General features: G+C 50.1%; 11 protein-coding genes across 11 annotated transcripts; 7 read left to right on the top strand and 4 right to left on the bottom strand.

The window, feature by feature from the left end:
- Nucleotides 1-187: 187 nt before the first annotated feature.
- On the top strand, nucleotides 188-3,432 carry N7457_002799 (ssDNA endodeoxyribonuclease RAD1; the record flags this gene model as incomplete). The annotated part of the gene is made up of 7 exons (XM_057173845.1): nucleotides 188-235; nucleotides 294-471; nucleotides 538-625; nucleotides 679-749; nucleotides 797-1,325; nucleotides 1,375-2,470; nucleotides 2,521-3,432. 7 exons carry the CDS (start codon nucleotides 188-190, stop codon nucleotides 3,430-3,432), a joined length of 2,922 nt encoding a protein of 973 aa, XP_057033996.1.
- A 430-nt stretch (nucleotides 3,433-3,862) lies between these two features.
- On the top strand, nucleotides 3,863-6,122 carry N7457_002798 (Interphotoreceptor retinol-binding; the record flags this gene model as incomplete). Its single annotated transcript, XM_057173844.1, has 6 exons — nucleotides 3,863-3,989; nucleotides 4,036-4,170; nucleotides 4,227-4,481; nucleotides 4,530-4,656; nucleotides 4,709-5,567; nucleotides 5,622-6,122. 6 exons carry the CDS (start codon nucleotides 3,863-3,865, stop codon nucleotides 6,120-6,122), a joined length of 2,004 nt encoding a protein of 667 aa, XP_057033995.1.
- Nucleotides 6,123-6,571: 449 nt separating this feature from the next.
- N7457_002797 (uncharacterized protein) lies at nucleotides 6,572-6,871 on the bottom strand (the record flags this gene model as incomplete). Its single annotated transcript, XM_057173843.1, has 1 exon — nucleotides 6,572-6,871. The coding sequence occupies one exon, from the start codon at nucleotides 6,869-6,871 to the stop codon at nucleotides 6,572-6,574; it is 300 nt and encodes a 99-aa protein (XP_057033994.1).
- Nucleotides 6,872-6,950: 79 nt separating this feature from the next.
- N7457_002796 (translation initiation complex factor eIF1A) lies at nucleotides 6,951-7,578 on the bottom strand (the record flags this gene model as incomplete). Its single annotated transcript, XM_057173842.1, has 2 exons — nucleotides 6,951-7,379; nucleotides 7,558-7,578. The coding sequence occupies 2 exons, from the start codon at nucleotides 7,576-7,578 to the stop codon at nucleotides 6,951-6,953; spliced, it is 450 nt and encodes a 149-aa protein (XP_057033993.1).
- A 706-nt stretch (nucleotides 7,579-8,284) lies between these two features.
- N7457_002795 (uncharacterized protein) lies at nucleotides 8,285-8,800 on the top strand (the record flags this gene model as incomplete). The annotated part of the gene is made up of 1 exon (XM_057173841.1): nucleotides 8,285-8,800. The coding sequence occupies one exon, from the start codon at nucleotides 8,285-8,287 to the stop codon at nucleotides 8,798-8,800; it is 516 nt and encodes a 171-aa protein (XP_057033992.1).
- A 340-nt stretch (nucleotides 8,801-9,140) lies between these two features.
- Nucleotides 9,141-10,496, top strand: N7457_002794 (putative chitin biosynthesis protein (Chs5); the record flags this gene model as incomplete). Its single annotated transcript, XM_057173840.1, has 2 exons — nucleotides 9,141-9,212; nucleotides 9,312-10,496. 2 exons carry the CDS (start codon nucleotides 9,141-9,143, stop codon nucleotides 10,494-10,496), a joined length of 1,257 nt encoding a protein of 418 aa, XP_057033991.1.
- A 545-nt stretch (nucleotides 10,497-11,041) lies between these two features.
- N7457_002793 (putative aspartate transaminase) lies at nucleotides 11,042-12,404 on the bottom strand (the record flags this gene model as incomplete). The annotated part of the gene is made up of 3 exons (XM_057173839.1): nucleotides 11,042-11,106; nucleotides 11,160-11,265; nucleotides 11,325-12,404. The coding sequence occupies 3 exons, from the start codon at nucleotides 12,402-12,404 to the stop codon at nucleotides 11,042-11,044; spliced, it is 1,251 nt and encodes a 416-aa protein (XP_057033990.1).
- Nucleotides 12,405-13,572: 1,168 nt separating this feature from the next.
- N7457_002792 (uncharacterized protein) lies at nucleotides 13,573-14,630 on the top strand (the record flags this gene model as incomplete). Its single annotated transcript, XM_057173838.1, has 2 exons — nucleotides 13,573-14,109; nucleotides 14,172-14,630. The coding sequence occupies 2 exons, from the start codon at nucleotides 13,573-13,575 to the stop codon at nucleotides 14,628-14,630; spliced, it is 996 nt and encodes a 331-aa protein (XP_057033989.1).
- Nucleotides 14,631-15,064: 434 nt separating this feature from the next.
- N7457_002791 (class II fumarate hydratase) lies at nucleotides 15,065-16,962 on the top strand (the record flags this gene model as incomplete). Its single annotated transcript, XM_057173837.1, has 6 exons — nucleotides 15,065-15,271; nucleotides 15,328-15,372; nucleotides 15,429-15,466; nucleotides 15,532-15,647; nucleotides 15,702-16,719; nucleotides 16,776-16,962. The coding sequence occupies 6 exons, from the start codon at nucleotides 15,065-15,067 to the stop codon at nucleotides 16,960-16,962; spliced, it is 1,611 nt and encodes a 536-aa protein (XP_057033988.1).
- Nucleotides 16,963-17,548: 586 nt separating this feature from the next.
- On the top strand, nucleotides 17,549-18,202 carry gup1 (glucosamine 6-phosphate N-acetyltransferase; the record flags this gene model as incomplete). Its single annotated transcript, XM_057173836.1, has 2 exons — nucleotides 17,549-18,055; nucleotides 18,113-18,202. 2 exons carry the CDS (start codon nucleotides 17,549-17,551, stop codon nucleotides 18,200-18,202), a joined length of 597 nt encoding a protein of 198 aa, XP_057033987.1.
- Nucleotides 18,203-19,331: 1,129 nt separating this feature from the next.
- N7457_002789 (60S ribosomal protein eL24) lies at nucleotides 19,332-20,195 on the bottom strand (the record flags this gene model as incomplete). The annotated part of the gene is made up of 3 exons (XM_057173835.1): nucleotides 19,332-19,613; nucleotides 19,803-19,946; nucleotides 20,145-20,195. 3 exons carry the CDS (start codon nucleotides 20,193-20,195, stop codon nucleotides 19,332-19,334), a joined length of 477 nt encoding a protein of 158 aa, XP_057033986.1.
- Nucleotides 20,196-20,403: the final 208 nt, after the last annotated feature.

The raw sequence follows: 20,403 nt of genomic DNA, 5'->3' as shown, positions 1-20,403 counted from the left end.
CACGTAACCTGGAGAAGCCAATTTCGCATGCTCCAGCACCTCTTTTTCTTCAGCAAGCTCTATGTATGCTAGGTAAAGCCCTTCATTTTTCATCATGTTGTTACGTCATACATCATAGCACACGTGATCTCGCGACATCTTCGATGACCAGACCCCTCACTCCTTAACGCGTTAGGTAGTGCTCCCAATGCCTCCAGAACGGACTAATGTACCGGTGAAGCTGTCCCTGCCATTGGTATGTATATTCTCAGTCCATGAGTGATGACCTAGACCTGCAGCTAACACCTATATAGCAATTTCAGCAGGAACTCTTCACTGAACTACGCGCCGAAGATGAGCTAGTCATCCTTGCCCGCGGTCTAGGGCTTTTACACTTGGTAACGAACCTTCTTCATTTCTACGATGCGGCAGGAAACAACCTAGTCCTGGTAGTCGGTGCAGATGAACGCGAGAATGAATGGATTGGAGAGGGTACGTGGATTGAATTATATCCTAAGGGGAAAGCTGGAGTGGGAAGCTGATAGATTGTGAAATCAGCATTGGTGGAGCATTGTGCTACCAGCAAGTCTCCTCTTGGCAGGGGATTGAAAGTGATCAATACCGAGAAGGCTACTGTGTCGATGCGGTGGGTGTTTTAGATCTGCCATATCGATTGCGACTGTACTGACAATTTTCCAGAGAGAGGATATATGCCGAAGGGGGTATTCTGAGTGTAACATCCAGAATACTGGTTGTGGACTTGCTATCGAGTATGTACGCCAAGTATGATCGCTGAGACGTTTGCTGATCTTCCTAGAACTTCTTGATCCTGAGAAGGTCACCGGCATGGTCATTTTGCATGCCGATAAGGTTTTGGCGACATCCCTCGAGGCGTTCATTGTCCGGGTTTATCGTCAGTCAAACAGGAACGGCTTCTTGAAAGCATTCTCGGATTCCCCGGAGCCATTCACAACCGGCTTTGCCCCGTTGGCCAATATGCTGCGGAATCTTTTCCTACGTAAAGCATCGCTGTGGCCTCGATTCCATGTCTCTGTCAACGAGTCGGTAGAGGGTGATCGCAAGGCTGAAGTGATTGAATTGGAAGTTCCCATGAGTGACAAAATGAGGGAAATCCAGAATGCTGTTCTTGAGTGTGTAGAGATCAGTATCACTGAGCTCAGGAAGAGTAACACCGGACTTGATATGGAAGAATGGACGTTGGACAGTGCTCTGCACAAGAACTTTGATATGATTATCAGACGTCAACTAGACCCAATCTGGCATCGTGTGAGCTTTAGGACAAGACAAATCGTCAGCGACTTGACAGACCTACGAGCAGTTCTTCAGTGTGTCCGTCTGCGCCCTTATCCTTACTTTTTGCTAACAGATTTTCAGTGCTTTACTTAGCTACGATGCTGTATCTTTCGTGAAGTACCTCGACACTATTGTGTCTGCGCATGCCCCGCCTCCGGGCTCAAACAAATATAATTATTCTCCGTGGCTTTTCCTTGACGCCGCTCACGTCCTTTTCCAGACAGCAAAATCGCGGGTCTACGAGGGCAAACTGAACAATGAACTGACCCGCCTTTCGTCCTCAACTACGTTCTCTTCTGAACTGAACCCGGCCCTGGAGGAACTTCCGAAGTGGAATGTCCTAGCAGAGGTTCTTGCAGAAATAGAACATGACGCTTATCTCCATCCGGCTCGTATGGATCAGTCAAATAGTACCATATTGATTATGTGCAGCGATCAACGGATATGCCGCCAGCTCCGCGAGTACATTAGCACTATGCATACCAAAATTGCCCAAGGGCCCGGATCCGAAGATGAGGACGGTAAAAGGGAGGAAGAACCTTCTGCGGAACTCATGATGCGTCGTCGGCTGCGAGAGTATCTCAATTGGAAAAGGTCGCTTTCAAATGTCAACAAAAATCTTTCCCAGTCAGGAGAGGATAATAGAACTGGAAAGCCTTCCGAATCATCGGCGGCCCAGAGTTCGCATCAAGGACGGCCTCCTCCAAATAAGCGTCGTCGAGTACGTGGTGGTGGTGCAGTCACCTCAGCCGCAGGGCGTGTCCCAAATAGCAGTGTCCAAACTGAAACCGAATTGCCTGCTCAAGTCGTCAGTCTGCTAAGCGAGATAAAGCCCACCGAAATGGAAGAAACACAGAAAGAAGAGATAATCATCGATGAAATGGAGGATATGGAAGAGTTCTACGAATTGTACGATATGAACGACCTAGTCATGATACATCCCTACGACGGTGACATGGATGAGCATATCCTCGAGGAGGCACGCCCACGCTACATCATCATGTACGAACCCGATCCCGCATTCATTCGAAGGGTAGAGGTATATCGCAGCTCCCATTCTGGGCGGAACGTGAAGGTTTATTTCATGTATTACGGTGGCTCTGTCGAGGAACAGCGGTATTTGAGTGCTGTCCGTCGAGAGAAAGACTCATTCACAAAGCTGATCAAAGAGAAAGGAGTGAGTTACTCATATTGGCAATTTGAATTCCTCGCTAATCTTGATTTCAGAACATGGCAGTTACTTTAACGCATGACAAAAAGGCTGAAGATCCGCAAGAGCAATTCCTTCGAACAGTCAATACCCGTATTGCCGGCGGAGGACGATTAGCAGCCACAGCATCCCCTCCTCGGGTTGTGGTCGATGTGCGCGAATTCCGAAGTGCACTTCCATCTCTGTTACATGGCAACAACATGATCGTGATTCCCTGTCAACTCACCGTGGGCGATTACATTCTCACGCCAGACATATGTGTTGAAAGGAAATCGATCCGTGATCTCATCAGCTCTCTCAAGAACGGCCGCCTCTACAATCAAGCTGAGACAATGCTCCAGTATTACAAGACTCCCTTGTTGTTGATTGAGTTCGATCAGAACAAATCGTTCACGTTTGATGCGTTTGCCTCTGTTCCGACAGGGCCTACGTTTATGACTGACTACGGGTTTTCATCCTCTGGTACTGCAACTAGTACTAGCAGCAGCTCGCTCGCCAACCCTTCCAATCCCAAATCCGCTCAGCATCTACTTGTGCTCCTAACTCTCGCCTTTCCACGCCTCAAGATCGTCTGGTCCTCTTCCCCCTATCAGACAGCCGAGATTTTTGCAGAGCTCAAAAAGAACGCCCAGGAGCCAGATCCTCTCCGCGCAGTTCAGCTAGGACTTGATATTGATATCACTAATTCGTCTGGCTCGGCCGACGTCATGGCTGCCGCTGGGATTGAACACCGTACCTTCAATCTTCTTCCACAAGATATGTTACGAGCTGTAACGGGTGTCACCCCACAAGCCCTAGAGCGGCTGATCATTGAAACGGACAATATTAGCGACATCGCCAACATGAATGTTGAGCAGCTGGATCCGTTGGTTGGTAAGGAAGCTGCGCGAAAGATAGTTGCATTCTTCCAGAAGAGCGTATTCGATTGATAGATCATGAAGCACTGTCATTTCCAGTCCTTGGTTGAACCATGGCATGACAAACAAACATCTGATGAATCGGCAAAAGAGCTGCGTACGTCACTAAATGATGCACTGTGAAACAACATGGATGAATCGAATCTCACCACAATCTCATGTTTTGTGTAAATCAGCCTCCCAAAAGCAAGGAAAAGAAGTAAATAGCCGAGACATCCGAATTCTAGACTTTTAATTTGGACGTGGGCTGCGTTGTACGTCGACGTTCGAAGTCCAGAAGCCTCTTTTCTCGTCTTGGCGTTGATCATGCAGATCAGCTAAAAACAGAACAACCACGTCGGATCCCAAGCAAGGGCCCCTGAGAAAGAGTGGGGATGTCAATGGGCCCTTTTGGAGTTAAAATAATATGGCAGGCCCCTGACACTTTCCATCAATCACAAAGATGCATATCAAAACTGTGTTGACACCGGTCGCGTTGGCGGCCGTTGTTGGAGCTGCCCGGAATGTCCGCGATGTCGAGCCGTGTGCCCGAGTTAGCAGTTTGGTGGCGGATGCCAATGCAAATCAGGGTTCGTTGCTCGGAATCATGAATCGTTCGAGAATTAACGGTCGCAGCAAGTGCCATTGTGCCTCATGATCTGGCACATCAGTGTTTGGTATCTATGCCCTTCGACTCGGATCGTGCCGTGAAATTCCTGGATCAGGTCCGCAAGATCCTCGAGTTCCAGTCGACGATCGATATTCTCAAGAGTAAGATATGCTAGCTAAACTAGGGATTTGTATATTTGGCTGACTTGGATTGCTAGATCCTCCCTCGGGGTATACCATGCCCTCCACGGATATCCTGAGAGACATTGAGACAATTTTGGATAAGGCCAAAAGCAACAGCTATAAGAGTCAATTCGAGATGGATTTGGAATTGAATCATCTGATCAAATCGGCCCATGATGGTCACTTGGCCTTCCAGCTATGCTCGCAGTCAATCTTTACATATCAGGTCGATATGCCTCTGGTGTCAATCTCAACAGATGGGCTGGCCCTTCCTGAAGTGTATGCTTTAGGTATGTTCGGCTTCATCCCATTTTCTATGCTTAAAACTAACCTATTAGGTGATGCCAAACTGCAAAAGTCCGGCTCAAAGGCCGTCTCGCCTCTGGTTTCTATCAACGGCACTGATGTGGCTAAATACCTTGAACTATATGCCGATGGCCAAACTCTTCAGGATCGCGATGCACAGTAAGTACTCCTATATATTGGCTGCATTAAACTATAGATACTAAATTCGCAGATACAACCGAGTATTCCCCGCGCCAGCCCGCAGTGTAACCAATACTCCCATCGGCGTGAATGGAATCTGGGCTTCTATTGGAGACTGGACTGATGGTGCCCAGCTGTCCCTCAAGTTTGGCAATGGCACCGAAAAGACAGTCCAGAGAACAGCCACACCGAGCGAGAAGTTCTTTTCTTATAAGACCGGCCAACGTCTCTTCGAAGTACAGTGCCTTCCTCGAGACTTTGCCGCGGCTTCAAGTAGCCCATCCGGCGCCGAGGAGGCCTCCTCCGAGATAATAGGATTACCCAAGACTACCTGGCGCAACTCGGCCAATTCAATTGCCGGATATTTCTCCAAATTCCCAGAGCTCGAAGACACAGCAATCATCTTCCTTCCTACGTTCTCATCCAGCGCATCAGAGGTCGCCGAAATTGCCGTTGAATTCTTGCAAAATGCCACCGAGGCCGGCAAGAAGAACGTCTTGATCGACCTCTCGTCTAACCCCGGTGGATACATGTCCATTGGCATCGATATGTCCCGTATCTTCTTCCCGCAATCCGAGCCATATACAGCGACACGATACCGCGCACACGATGCAGCCAAGTATATCACCAAAGCATACTCGCGCGACAACAAGACAGACTCGAGCAACGTCTTCGCATACCGACAGATGGTTCGTCCAGACCAGAAAACCGACTTCAGCTCGTGGGAAGATCTCTACGGGCCGCATGAGATTCTGGGAAGCTCCGCTTCCAGCCTGCTAGCCAACTTCAACTATACCTCCACGTCTTCGAAAGTCTTCCCCATCAACGGCTACGGACCCGTTCCGTTGAACCCGAGCAAGTCATACTTCTCAGCGGAAAACATTGCCCTTGTAAGCGATTCCCTTGTGGATCAAAAGGATCTAAACTAACGCAATCCCCAACAGATCACAGACGGCGACTGCGTCTCGACATGCGCTTTCTTCGTTAAGCTGATGAAGCGCCAGGGCGTCCGCACGATCACTTTCGGCGGCCGTCCGCGGAATGAACCCATGCAGGGTGTTGGTGGCGTCAAGGGCGGCCAGTCACTCGGTATTAACTACATCAATGGGTATATCCAGCAAGCGAACGAACTGATCAGAGACGCGGCTGATAGTGAATCGCCACTTCTGACGGCTGATGAATGGAAGGCATTTAACGAGTCCAGCCCGAGTACGACTGCGTCGCTTCAGTGGAGTGGCAACCTGAATTTGCGGAATGAGTATGATCCGGAGGATGGCGAGACACCGCTGCAGTTTGTTTACGAGGCTGCTGAGTGCAGGCTGTTTTATACGCTGGATAATTATTTGGAGCGGGAGACGGTTTGGCAGGCAGCGGCAAAGGCTATGTTTGGGGGTGGACAGTGTGTGGAAGGATCAACTAAGGGGAAGGGGAGCTTGGATTCTTGAGATTGTTGATATTTGGACAAGGACATAGATTGAACAGGAATTACATAGACATTGCACCTACATGATTGACATATTCAAGGTACATCAAATCTATGCACAAGGTAGAAGCTTCGGTGTGCGGAAATTATACATGGATTACAATAAACTGGATGGCAAATTGTCTGCCCAGAAGATTTAGTCTACAGATAAAGCAGGTCTTATGGTAGTCTCATCTCTAAGAATAATATTTTCAATTCTCGTGGCCCGTTTCATGAGTCTATCATAAAAGAACGAAAGAAAAGCAAGTCGAGGCTGAGCAGAGCGAACACACCGCATGCAATGCAATGCAGGAAAACAGGCACACAGGTTCATGATGTGTGCATAGCAATCATTTTTTTGTCTCTGTCATTATCCCGAGATATTTGCAAAAAGGACGAGAATGGAATCGAGGATTGATCCACCTTGAGAAATCACAAGATCGCCAATAGACAAACACCGAGGGTCCTCTGTTCGATGGCTTCAAGCCCTGGGGAGTTGTCGCAGTAGCGCCAGAATTGGTAGAGGGTGTCCCTATTCTCATGCAAGCCGATGTGAGGAGCAGCGCCGTAGGCTGAGGAATCGATTGATGCTCTGGTCCGTTCAAACGAATGTAGAGGGAATCGGAAGTCGAAAAATGCCTCGCGTGGCGAATAGTCAAAGGCGGTTTTCGGAGCAGATGAGTCACGGCACTGGGCCACCAGCGGCGAGGAGGATAGAGATTTGGCGAACATGGAGAATACCGAGGAGGGTTGTATCCGGGATATTCTTGCAGGGCAGAGCATCGAACTCTGGGAGTAGCAGGGGGTGAGCTTAGAGCTCGTCGACATCGATCTCCTTCTCGTCCTCGCTCTCGCGGTCCTCGTCGAACTCGACGTTGTCGTCCAAGCCTTCTCCACCGTAGGTATCGGTCTCGTTGATCTTGGCGTGCTCGGGCAGCTCGCCGTAAGCCTTCAGAGAACGGGCCTCGTCGGCGGTGTACTTCATGATAACATCACCCTTCTCGTCCTGGTAGTCACGGAGCGAGAGGAGAATAATGTCACCCTGGTTGATCCAGACCTTCTTGCGGAGCTTGCCACGAATGTGGGCCAGACGCTTCTCGCCATCAAAGCAAAGTGCCTCCAAGCGACCGTTGCCGAGCATCTTCACGACCTGGGCGTACTCTTGGCCCTCCTCCTTGAAGACGAGCTCACGCTTCTCGTTGTCGTTCTCGTTCTTTCCGCGACGACGGTTCTTACCGCCCTATAGTTTACTGTCAGCATGTGTCACATTAAGTAAAATCGCTGCTTTCAAAGAAGAAACGCATTCACTAGTCCAGGCTCGACGGATAGGTGGTTATCCTCAAGCAAAAGACCGTGGACGTGGCGAAAAAAAGGAAATTATCACCAAGAAGGAGGGGCTGGATGATTTGCGCTCTTACCTTTCCCTTGTTCTTAGGCATGACGGTTGTGTGCGACCTTCACCTGGGTCGAGTCTCTCTGAAGGATGTTTTTTTTCTTAGATCAACGAAGATCTAAAGAGTCCTAATCGCGGTTGATTAGGGAAGGGAGAGTTGAAGGAAGAAGAAGGTGGGGGGTTCTGTGCACTGTATTCAAATCTTCGCATTACGTAATCAGGCACTGCTGCCCAGTGGCGTCAGCGAATTTGCCCGCTTACTGTGGATCTGATGCCTTGATGCCTGAATTCTGACCGGGGGTTGACCGCCTGGCAGAAAAAGACGCGGCGAGATGGACGAGATCAAACATGATTTGGAAGGACTCTGTGAGATTTAACGGTACTGTGTGCCGGTAGATCTGCTGGAGGGCTCAGTCTTGTCTCAATCACAGTTGATTTTACCTTCGTGCGCAGCCCAAGTGTGGACGGTCCGACAAGTAAGCACGAGACTGCTTCAATCCAGTCTCCGAAGACTGGGCGCCTCACGAATACACCCAGAATACGTCTATGATGCTTGGTGATTCGATAACATCTCCTTGAATATACCCCCTGATTCTCTCGCTTCTCCTCAAAGAATATATGAGCCGCCGGCCACTTTCTTTCTTGAGCTTTATTGTGTTCAATTCGATATGATATCAATCTACTGCGATTTTTCTTATCCTTTACAATCCGAACCCACCCACCCTTACAACTCTCGATAGACCTGTTCGATCATGGCATCAAAATTTGTCGAGACCACGGGCAATTTTGTGGTGCGATATTGGCCCAAATGCAACACTCCTCCCGTCGCCGCACGCTATCTGAACGCCTCTAGCCACCCCATCCGGCCCAAGATCATTCATCTCTGCGGGCATCGTGATAAGGAAACATTATGGTGGCGTGTATCGGTGACACAACTCCAACAGAGCAAGCGAGTGATTCGCTCTTGGGCCGCACGCAGGGTGCGAATCGCTTTTGAGCAGGCGTTGAAGCAGCAAGGGTTGGATAAACTGGGGAAAGCCCTCGTTTCCGATCCACCTTTGCAGCAAAATGATCTGAAAGGAACCATGGAAGTCTACATTCAAAAACCGTGTATCGCACAGGACTTCGAGGCCATTCAAAAGGATGCAAGTCATTCAATATCCTCTCTTTTGGCTCACCTATCCACACCAAAACCAGCTCCTAGCAAAAAGCCACCATCGAAAACTGAACATCGCGGAAAGCTTCGCGAAAATCTTGAGAATCCTTGAGATTCAGTGTATACTTATGACCATCTTGTATCATACTAGCTGTTGTACATCACCATCGGGGCATTGCGATTTGGCGTTTTGGGGAATTAGTCTGCATCTGAGATTCAAAACATCATCTCGATTCATCTCTACTTTTGTATACTTCCTTCAATGTAAAATTGGGGTTTGGAATGAATCCTTGTCGCCTCCCAGGTACAGAAGTAAATATAGAGGCGCGAGTATCTTAGCTCCCGTACCTCTCGCTAAATGCCGATCTGGCGGAATCAGCGACCCGGGGGCCTGGACTGAGACTTGACAACTACCACTCACCTAACTTAAACCTCCTTCTTCGAATTCCAAAATGTTGGTCTCTTTGACGGTCGGCAAGGTAGACGCTGGCGTCGCAGTGCTCCTCACTCAAGACAACCGACTCGTAAGCTCACCCCTGGTCGCTAGTTCCCCAAACATCGACGACTTGCACCTGATGAAACATCACCAGCAAATAATCATTGGCTAACAAATATTCGCGCAGATTGAATTCCCCTCAGTTCTTCTTCCGAGCAACATCAGTTCGGGCAGCATTGTCGATATCACCGTATCGCGCAACCAAGCCGCTGAAGCAGCGAGCGCATCTGCCTTCCAATCCCTCCAGAAGCGAATCCTGAATACCTACGGTGTCAAGGCTCCGTCGCCACCCGTTCTGCGTCTGCGGAATGCGACACAAACCTCGCTCGTTCTTGAGTGGGATCCAATCGATCTAGCCACCGCATCCCTGAAATCGCTCTCCCTCTACCGCAATGGCTCCAAGGCCGGCTCGATACCCCGCCCACTGGAGACGCGCAGCACAAAAATCAGTGGTCTCGCCATTCATTCCGAATACTCCTTCTACCTGGTCCTGCGGACCACCGCCGGAACCTACCAATCGGAGATCCTGACGTGTCGGACACACAAAATGACCGACTTGTCTGGTATCACTGTCACAACGGGTGTCCTGGATCCTCAACAAAAGGAAGCTCTTGGTGCCGCGTTGGATCGCATTGGAGGCAAGATGGTCGATTCAGTCCGTATTGACACCACTCACTTTGTCTGTACGGAGGGACGGGGCCCTCTTTGGGAGAAGGCCGTGTCGATGAATATCCCCGTCGTGGTGCCGGAGTGGGTAGATGCGTGCGAGACAGAGGGAACCATTGCTGGTGTGCGTGGCTACTATCTCAACGCAGACCCCAAGGCCCGTCAACTTGGCATGATTCACGGCTCGTCTCACCAGCGTACTACATCTACTATGTCGACTTTGACAAACCAGGGACGACCCAGCATTCAACCCCAACGGAGTCCATTACATGAGCAGGTGCCCGAGGAACCCCCTGTGACTCCCTTCCCTGGGGGTGAGCCGAGTAGTCAACTCCAAGCACAGACGCAAGAGGTTGGATCACAAGATGAGGAAGATGATGTTCCAGCTCCTACGCCCCCACCTAAAGATGATTCCGAAGATGCAGATAAGCTTGTCCAGAATGGTGAAACAAAGGTGACACCTGCTCCCGAGGCAAAGGAGGAGGAAGCTAAAGCCGAATCCGATGAGGAGAGCAACCAAGAAACAGACAAAGAGCATACCCTTCCACAGCACAGACCCGATGATGAATCGGAGTCAACCAACCTCGAAAACGCAAAGGGCAAAGGTAAAGAGAGCGACGGGGACTTCAATGAAGTGCCTCTCTAGATACCCATCTCATGATTCATTCTGCTCTATCCTTGCTTCGCAGTCAATCTCTTGACGTCCCTACCCTACTTCTGTCCTCCTCGTCAATCAGCGTCCATGGCCTTAACTAGTACAGTTTTATCTTATTGTGGCTAGTGGCGTCTCTCTATACCAAGCAGACGAACTTGGCTTTCTTACGAATGTGTACCGACTTTGATTCCTGCCTTCTCCCCCTTCTTGTCTTTCGCGTTTACTCTTTCATGTACAGTAGGTAGTTTTCCTAATGCAGCCTTAGTTCATTGACTCAAATGTTCTGGTCGATCGAGCAGAGAGAATTGGAAACTACATGAGCGTAGGAAGATTAAAAAATACCGATATTGGCTATGGTTCTCTAAATTGGAAATTCTATCATAAGATGTCGTAAATCAGATGGGCCCGCCAGATGCAAAATCAGTACATGTAGGCTGCAAAGAAACTCAGCCCTTTTTAGAGAACAAAAATGCGTCCTGACGCAGCGTAATCAAAATCAGAACCAAAAAAAAATCCATTCCAGACTCGTTTCAAATTTAGTTCTCATTGCGAACAACGTCGTCAATAGCCTGTGCAACATAGGCAACATTCTTCTCGCTCACTGTGCACAATGTCAGCTCATGTTCATGGATATTCGGGGCTGGGGTTCCTTACGGCCGCTGATGGATGCTCGGCCTGAAACGAGCAGGTAGATGTGGTACTTCTCCTTCAGAGCGTTGACTTGCTTGGGGGTAAGGCCGGTGTAGGAGAACATGCCGTTCTAATAAAAGCATCAGTACAAGACACGGTTACACATACGATAGAATACAGATAGCTTACCTGCTGGATGATGTGCTCCCAAGTGCCGGGGGTTTGCAGACGGACCAGCTCGTTGTACAGAGCCTGGCGCATGCTCTTGATGCGCGAACTCATGACCTGCAAATCCTGGTGCCAGTCGGCAGTAAGCTCTTCGCTAGTAAGAACCTTCTTAACGATACTGCAGCCAACACGGGGACCCATGGAGAACTCGCCACGGATCAAGTGGCAGAGATTGTTCACAACAACATCGCGGATGCTAGTGGACGCACGGTTGGTACAGTAGTGGAAAGCACCAACTCGCTGGCCGTACAGGCCGAAGTTCTTGGAGAAACTCTGTGCCACACACATCTCCATATCCGGCTTGTTGTTGAAGAAATAGCGGACAGCCCAGGCATCCTCCTCAACGGAGCCCGAGGCGAAGCCCTGATAGGCCGAGTCGAAGAAGGGGAAGAGCTTCTTGCGCTCAAAGAGGTCAGCAAGGGCAATCCACTGCTCCTTATTGGGATCCAGACCGGTAGGGTTGTGCGCGCAAGCGTGCAGCAGCACAGCATCACCTTCCTGCGCCTCGGACTCGAGGGTGGACATCATACCCTCGAAATCGAAGGACCGGGTTGCCGCATGGTAGTACGGGTATGACTTGCGGGGAACGCCGGCCAGCTCCCAGATGGTCTGGTGGTTGGCCCAGGACGGATCGGACAGCCAGACGTTGGTGGGCTTCATGTGGTGAGCGAGGAACAGAGCACCAAGGTGATTGGCGCCGGTACCGGCAACAGTCTGTACGGAAGCAATGCGTGCCTTGGCCTCTTCTTCGCCCTGTTTACCCTCGAATCCAAACATTAGATCCCGCGCGATTCCAAGGAATGGCACATCGCCCTCGATCGCGGTGTATTCGTGGCGGAAGAGGTCGTCGTCTACCACCAGCTCCTTCTCGGCCTTTTGCACGACGGGAAGCGGCCATGGCTTTCCATCGTCTGTCCGGTAAACACCAACGCCCAAGCTAACTTTCTTTGGGTGAGGATCAACTGCGTAGGCGCCGTTCAGGGCGAAGATCTCATCCGGAGGGACCGGGGCCACGTTGAGGCGGGTATCGACTTTGACCATTGTGATATATGTGCGCTGCGATTGGGTTTCTCGGTATCAATTCTTTTGGGTAAAATGTGGCGAGGCTGTGGAAGAACGAGTATATAACTAAGTTAAGATCAAAATCGCCCGCTGAGTCAACCCGATATCGCGGTCTTTCCAATTTGCCCCGCGGGAAGACCCGCTTAGTAGCGGATTCTGGGGTGTAAGGGACACAACTTGCAATGCCCTCATCTTCTTCTAGTTCGAAGGAAGAGATAGCCGCTGATAGCCTTCTATTTTCGGCCAATTTGCTGGTCAATAACCGCCTCTGGGAGACGTTAGTGTCCTTGAGACTAAACTCTAATGATCAGCATGGAACCTCATCTGAGGTCTGCTGACACTAACTCCAAACCTATCGTGTTCTTTAAAGGGTAGGCAGGAGAGTTGGAGGGGTTTCTTATATAATTAATTAGCCCAAGGGGTGGTTGATGATGGGTTGTGGTGTGTTGTTGGAAGAGGTGCCCGCGCGGAAGTATATAGCGGAGATATAAATTCCAACTATATCTACGGCCAACGCCAAATTATTTATTTCTATAGCAGTATTTATAAAAATTTGTTCCATTGCCTACTAGTACTTATTACAAGTCCTCCTATTAGTTTAAAACTATCATTTATGGAAGCTTTGCAGTGACGGCTGATGCTTTCTTGCGTTTTGTGCTTCATCTGACCTTGACTATATCAAGATGAAAGACCAACAGCTGGGAGATGCTTTTGGAAAGGGCAAAACAGAAGACGCTGAAATTTAACGATCGTGGAGATCATGTCCGGTTTCCTAAAGAATATCATTGGAGATTCTCATTGGGTTCGTCTTTCGACACATGCTGATTCGCATCTGGTGATAGTAAATACGCTTGATGTTGCCATTTTTCTATAAAACCCCTCAGCTTCAGTCGTAACGTTGGAGGACCTTCCCGACAACTACCTGCTATGCGTAAACTACAAACATTTACATCGGTGGTCATAACCACCTAATGCCTGTCTAAAAAACTGGGATTCCCGAGGTCGAAATGATACCCCGCGCGAGACATCTGTACTGCGCGAAGTTGATACATATGTAGCCACGGGCTACATCCTTTTTTCCCTCCCCAAACCAGATACGATCAGAGAATCCGTTAAATAGATCAAACTGTGCGCATTTCTCATGAAAATGGCCCAACGAACCCTAATAACTTCCGCCCCAAATCTGCATGAGTTTCGGGTTCCAACTATCACTCAACCATTACACAATAGCATCCCCCCGGAATTGATCTGTCGGTACGATCCGGTCTACGTCGCATATTATAACGCATTCAACGCAGGGCGGCTGCATACCCATGAGGTTCCAATAGAAGACTTCCGCATGAATCCTGCCAAGTACACCATTTCCTATGGCCGAGCTCCCGGCCCCGACATCTTCCGCATCACAGAGCAAAAATGTCCTGTCGATGGCGGTGAAATCATAGTTCGAATCTTTGAGCCAGCGCCCAAGCTTGATGACCGGGGCCAGCCGACGAAAAGGGCCGCCTATATCAACTTCCATGGCGGTGGCTGGGTGTTTGGTGGACTAGCCTATGATCACGATTTCTGCAAGCGAATCGTGCATCATCTGGACGGAGAACTGGTGGCATTTGATGTCGATTACCGACTGGCGCCGGAGCATAAGTACCCTGTTCCTGTGAATGATTGTTGGACGGCTTTCAATTGGGTAGATATCCCAAGTTCAATGTTCAATATAAAATAGCCGCTGATGAACGTACCAACGTTTAGATTTATTCTCAGAAAGCGACTGAGTTCAATCTTGACCCGAATAGATTTGCAGTGGGCGGCGTATCAGCTGGCGGTCACCTTGCGGCCGTCATCAGCCATCTCTGTCGTGATGCGAACATCCCCTTGCGCCTGCAGGTGTTGACTGTGCCTGTTACCGACTTACACCGTGTCTTCACTCCTGAAGGTGAATTTGACCGTGAAGGTTGCCCCTACGAATCATACCGGGAGATGGAGTTTGCGCCAGCTTTACCAGCAGCGCGTATGGCATACTTTCACCGGCACTTCCTGGGAGTGCCTCGTCCGGCAGCGTCTAACGAGGTAAATTCAGACATTGAAATAAATGCAATTGTGATACTGATTATACTAGGATTGGAAAATATCACCAATTCTCGCGCCCGACTTCCAAGATCTGGCACCTGCGTTGGTGACGACGGCGGAATTGGATCCGCTGCGGGATGAAGGAGAGGCGTATGCAGCGAAGCTCAAAGCTGCCGGGGGGTTTGTAGAAGTAGGCCGAATTTCGGGTGCTCCACATTTGGTTCCTGGACTCGATGGAATCTTAGAGGGAGGTCGGCAATACAACGAGAAGGTGATCGCGACGATGAAGCGGTGGCTGAAGGGATGAGTGTTTAAGCCGGAAATAAATTACCAGATACACTCTGTGACTGAAAATTACCGCCCATTACCAGAGCCAATGCCGAACAACCCGTGTCCCTTCGGTCCTACCGATACCGGGAAGTTTCGGCTGGGGACTCGGAGTGAGCTGTACCTTCAAATTTGTTCTTCTTCTCTAAAGGAAACCAATTCTCGATTCCACTTTCCCTAGGAGCTTGAGAAGCTTGGTGTGACCCTCTATATACCTTCTCTGGTACAATCACAAGCCAATTGCCATAATGAATCCTTCTTCCTCCCGAGCCGCGGTGCGCTCCATGGCCACTCTAACACATGCGGCCAGAGCCACCCCCGCAGCTCGCGCGCTGTTCTCGCCCTTGACCACCCGATCTCTGAGCTCTACTAGTCGTCAGGCCACTCAGTTCCCCCGTCTCAAGTCCTTGAACACCATCTCCAACCAGCGCGCCTTTGGAACTACCGTTAGAATGGTATGCTGTTTTGGAGGTACAATGGAGACGAAGACAAGCTGATGTGTATGATCTAGTCTGTTGACGCTCGTACTGAGAGCGATGCCTTTGGCGAAATCCAGGTGAGTGACATTGGCGCATACAATTCGTGTTTCACAGAGCTAATGCATTTCTCTAGGTCCCCGGCGACAAGTACTGGGGTGCGCAGACCCAGCGGTAAGACGACCCGTCGAAACGAAACGTGAAGGAAATAGAGAGAACAGGATCGCTGATGAATGCAGCTCCCTGGGCAACTTCGACATCAACCAGCCCCAGGATCGCATGCCCGCCCCCGTTGTCAAGGCTTTCGGTATCCTGAAGGGTGCTGCCGCCGAAGTGAACATGAGATACGGTCTTGGTATGTGAAGCTCTCGTGCAAAATAAACATGGTCAAGTTGTTGACTTGTGGAAGATCCCAAGATTGGTGAGGCTATCAAGCAGGCCGCCGCTGAGGTCGCCGAGGGTAAGTTGCTGGACCACTTCCCTCTGGTCGTCTGGCAGACTGGCTCTGGCACTCAGTCCAACATGAACTCCAACGAGGTCATCTCCAACCGTGCCATTGAGATCCTTGGTGGCACCATGGGTTCCAAGAAGCCCGTCCACCCTAACGATCACGTGAACATGTCCGCCTCCTCCAACGACTCCTTCCCTACCGTTATGCACATCGCAGCTGTTGTCGAGCTCGAGCAGAGCCTGCTGCCTTCCCTTAAGGCCCTCCGTGACGCCCTCCAGATCAAGGTTGAGAAGTTCGACCACATTATCAAGATTGGCCGTACTCACTTGCAGGATGCCACCCCTCTTACTCTTGGCCAGGAGTTCTCTGGCTACGTCGCCCAGCTCGATCGCAACATCGAGCGCGTCGAGGCTTGTCTCCCCCACCTGCGCTTCTTGGCTCAGGGTGGTACCGCCGTGGGCACTGGTCTTAACACCTTCAAGGGCTTCGATGAGGCTGTCGCTGCCGAGATCAGCAAGCTGACCGGCACCGAGTTCAAGACCGCCCCCAACAAGTTCGAAGTCCTGGCCGCTCACGACTCCATTGTCGAGGCTTCTGGTTCCCTCAACACCCTGGCTGGTTCTCTCTTCAAGATCGCTCAGGATGTTCGCTATCTCGGCTCCGGCCCTCGCTGCGGCCTTGGTGAGCTGAGCCTCCCCGAGAACGAGCCCGGCTCCTCTATCATGCCCGGCAAGGTCAACCCCACCCAGTGCGAGTCCCTCACCATGGTCTGCGCCCAGGTTATGGGTAACCACGTTGCTGCCACTATCGGTGGCATGAACGGCCAGTTCGAGCTTAACGTCTTCAAGCCTCTGATGATCGCCAACCTGCTCCACAGCGTGCGCATCCTCTCTGACGGCATGAACAGCTTCCGTACCCACTTGGTTGATGGTCTGCAGGCTAACGAGTCCCGCATCAACGCCCTTCTCCACGAGAGGTATGCACTTAACCCCACCCCCTTGCTTTTGGTGGCAAATTCTAACTGTATGATAGTCTGATGCTTGTGACTTGCCTGAACCCCGTTATTGGCTACGACATGGCTTCCAAGGTTGCCAAGAACGCTCACAAGAAGGGACTTACCCTGAAGGAGAGTGCTATGGAGCTCAAGGCTCTCAGCTCCGAGCAGTTCGACGAGTATGTCCGCCCCGAGCTGATGCTGGCTCCTAAGGAGTTGAAGTAGACGAACAGCAAAGCTGTCCTGTGATATTATTAGACCATTCTATGATGTATACTTTGAAAAAGAATCTCATGTTTAATCAAGTTTGTGATTTCACCCTGTTGTAGATCCTAACTATTTTAGGGTTATAAATAGCATCCACGCAAAGCCGATCAAGAGCACTAGTACAATATAGATCGGAGGGGCCAAAATCAATCTACTCCGTACATTGTAATAAGTTTCAATAATCTTGAAACCGTTCAATTCTGGGACCGCAGACTAAAATAATAAAGTAAAATATAGCGAGAGGCAAAAAAGAATCCACTAGTTGTTCCTTGGTATGGAGGGTATTAATAGAAAACCCCCCTGGGGCAGTGTCTCACCTGCGTTGTGCCTGAACCCTTCCAAGTACTTATTTCTTCACGTCTGAGTACCCTCTTTTTTTCCCATCCCACCATCCGTATCCCCTCAATTATATAATTCCAGTCCATCAGAAAATTACATACTCCAATCCAACTTTGTCGATCTCCCTTGCGAATCCCCCGCCCCTGATAAACAACCCGCTCCCAATCTCTTCACTCTCTCACTCTCACAACCACTCATTACCAAAATGACCGCTCATTTCCTTCCAACCCCCCCAGTTCAGCAAGTCACCAAGCCAACTATGGAGACAACTGTCACTCCCGTTGAGGTCGAGGCCGAGGTTGAGACCGACGGCCCTCTCTTCCCCTCCAACCTCATTTCTCCCGAAGTGATCTCCCTCCTGCCCACAGACTACACCATCCGCCCGATGCGCCGCTCAGACTACAACCGCGGCTACCTGGATGTGCTGCGTGTTCTCACCACCGTCGGTGACATCAGCGAGGAGGCGTGGAACTCGCGCTACGATTGGATCACCTCGCGCAATGACGAGTACTACATGCTCGTAGTCTGCGACGGTGCGGACCGGGTCGTGGGAACCGGCAGTCTGATTGTTGAGCGCAAATTCATTCACTCGCTCGGTATGGTTGGACACATTGAGGATATCGCCGTTGAGAAGAACCAGCAAGGCAAGAAGCTTGGATTGAGAATCATTCAGGCTTTGGATTACGTTGCTGCCCATGTTGGCTGCTACAAGGTATGTCGCTCTTCCTTTCGTGGCAATTTTGTGTTCAATGCTAATTTGTGTCTATAGAGCATTCTGGATTGCTCGGAGGTTAACGAGGGTTTCTACCTCAAGTGTGGCTTCAAGCGCGCTGGCCTTGAGATGGCCCACTACTACTAGAGAACATTGTTATTTTTGGTCTTTTTTTAATTCCTGTCATTTGTCTTCCCGGTTCATGCCGGTTTTCGGTCTGGCGTTTGGGGGGAATTTGGTTCGATCAGTCCGGCAGGGCTTCGACAGGGCGCGGTTATATACGGACGACTTGCGGAAAGCATGCGATGATGGCATTTTAGAGAAAACGAGGCTATATCTGGCCCTCATTCGTTTGTGATTACATCGGGCTGGAGAAGAAGCGATTGGTGCTTCTGTAGAATTTTGCATTCACTTCCACCTTTGGCAATCCGATTGCATAGTACGAGGGATTAGGACGAAACATTGCTTGACTCGGCAAGCATGGTCATTTGTGACTTTTGTGATTCTGTCGTTTTGAATCTTGCGTCCTTCCCAGCTTGGCCTGTATTACTACCCATTTTGTTCGTCTCATCGCTGCTTGCTTGAGAGTTCAAAATCGACGCATTGTGGGGGAGGATGGTTTGGGTATAGATGTGCATAGAGTATGACCGTCCTTCCACTACAGTATAAATGATTATTATTATGATCCAATTCCTGAAGACTGGGGATCAAGGGGTGTCTACATACAGTAATACGCTATACAACGTTGTAGAAATTGCTAGGTAGACGTTAAAAGACACCCTAAACTGTACCGAGGTCATCAGGAAGCTTGGACAGATGTTAAAAAGAGCCTCCAAATTAACAATTCTTTGTGGGTATAATGGACACAACAAATTAAAACAAAGCAAAGCATAATATTCAATTACATATCGGACAGCCGAGCCTAGACTACTTCGTCGGAACCATCCTATAAGAGATACATATCCATTCCACGCATAAGGAGGCCTGGTGAATATGATCCCCAGTGAAACAAGCAAGAAACGCTTCATTATTGGAGACTGGACAGGAGGGTTCTTTTAATACTCGCATGGGGATTCGTATTTTTGATTCCTTTGTTCCCATTTTTCTGCATGAAATTGTATTGCATAAAGTATTTCCAGAAACAAGGTCAAGGCCCAAGGCCAGTCCTCACAGACAGTACTCCAGCTCCAGTGCCCGTAAGTTCCATCATATCGCAACCGTCACAGCGCTGCTCCTTTCCGAACACCTCCATTCCCAACCACTTTCATTTAGAAATTTAGCGGGACTTGGCGGCGACCTTGGGAGCGGAACCCTTAGCACCCTGCTTGCTCTGGATGCGCTGGGCACCACCCTTGGTGGCAGCGAGCTTGGCCTTCTCGGCCTTCTTGGCGCTGGCGGAAGCAGCCTTCTTCTCCTTGGCGTCCTTGATGGCCTGCTTGCGGGCGGCCTCACGGGCCTCGGGGCGCTGGGAGCGGCGCTCCTTGATCACATCGAGGGAAGCACCAACGATGGCACGCTGGTTCTTGACAACACGGCGGGTACGCTTCTTGGCGACCTCCTATAGATCCAAAATATAACCCGGTCAGTAATCTGTATATGGCGTTTTCCAGCACTTGAACTGGTTGGTTGGTGGTGGTGACGTGGTAGATCCTGCTCTTGCTCCGTTTCATGATTCCCGTAACCATTCGAATCGGCCTTTCGTCCCACCACACAATTCAACAAAAATCCAAAGGGAGGGGCGACCGACCTCAGAGATACCCTTGCGGTGCTGGCGACGGAAGAGAACAGTCCATGCGATGCGGCGGGGGTTCTTGCGCTGGAGGAAGAGGGACTCGGACTTTCCACTGTGGAAGCGGAAGATCTTGCTGTCGCCACGGACGAACAGCTTGCCCTGTAACATTGAACATCAAATATTAGCCTCTAGTAGCAAAAACGAGAGGGCGGAATTCATGTGCGGCGATTCGGTTATAGCGGAGAGCGACAATTGGGACCGTATTGAGATATTGAAGGTTGAATGTCGAATCCGCGATGCCGTTGTTCCCTCGCACACAAATTCCTCCCAAAATTGACGACGGGATTGACAACGCACCTTGCCAGGGTAGATCTTCTGGCCGCTGAAGGAGTCGTCGTAAGTACGCATCTTGACGGATGGAGATGCGCTGACGGGGGTCGGTTGGCGTTGAGTGGTTGTCGTAAATCGTGGATCGCGGTGATGCTGCTGACCCAATTGTGGTGCGGGTGCTCGCTAAAGTGTGGCACGTGACTGCCTCTGCCCTTTCCGGTTTGACTTATCGATAAAGGTCACATGATATGTCTCTCATCTTCAATACTCCGATTGTTCGAACTTT

Source organism: Penicillium paradoxum (assembly GCF_028828445.1).
Source record: "Penicillium paradoxum strain IBT 22861 chromosome Unknown utg000003l_segment0_segment0, whole genome shotgun sequence".
NCBI lineage: Eukaryota > Fungi > Ascomycota > Eurotiomycetes > Eurotiales > Aspergillaceae > Penicillium > Penicillium paradoxum.
The sequence above is the reverse complement of the archived record's forward strand: the minus strand, read 5'-3'. Positions and strand labels throughout refer to the sequence as shown.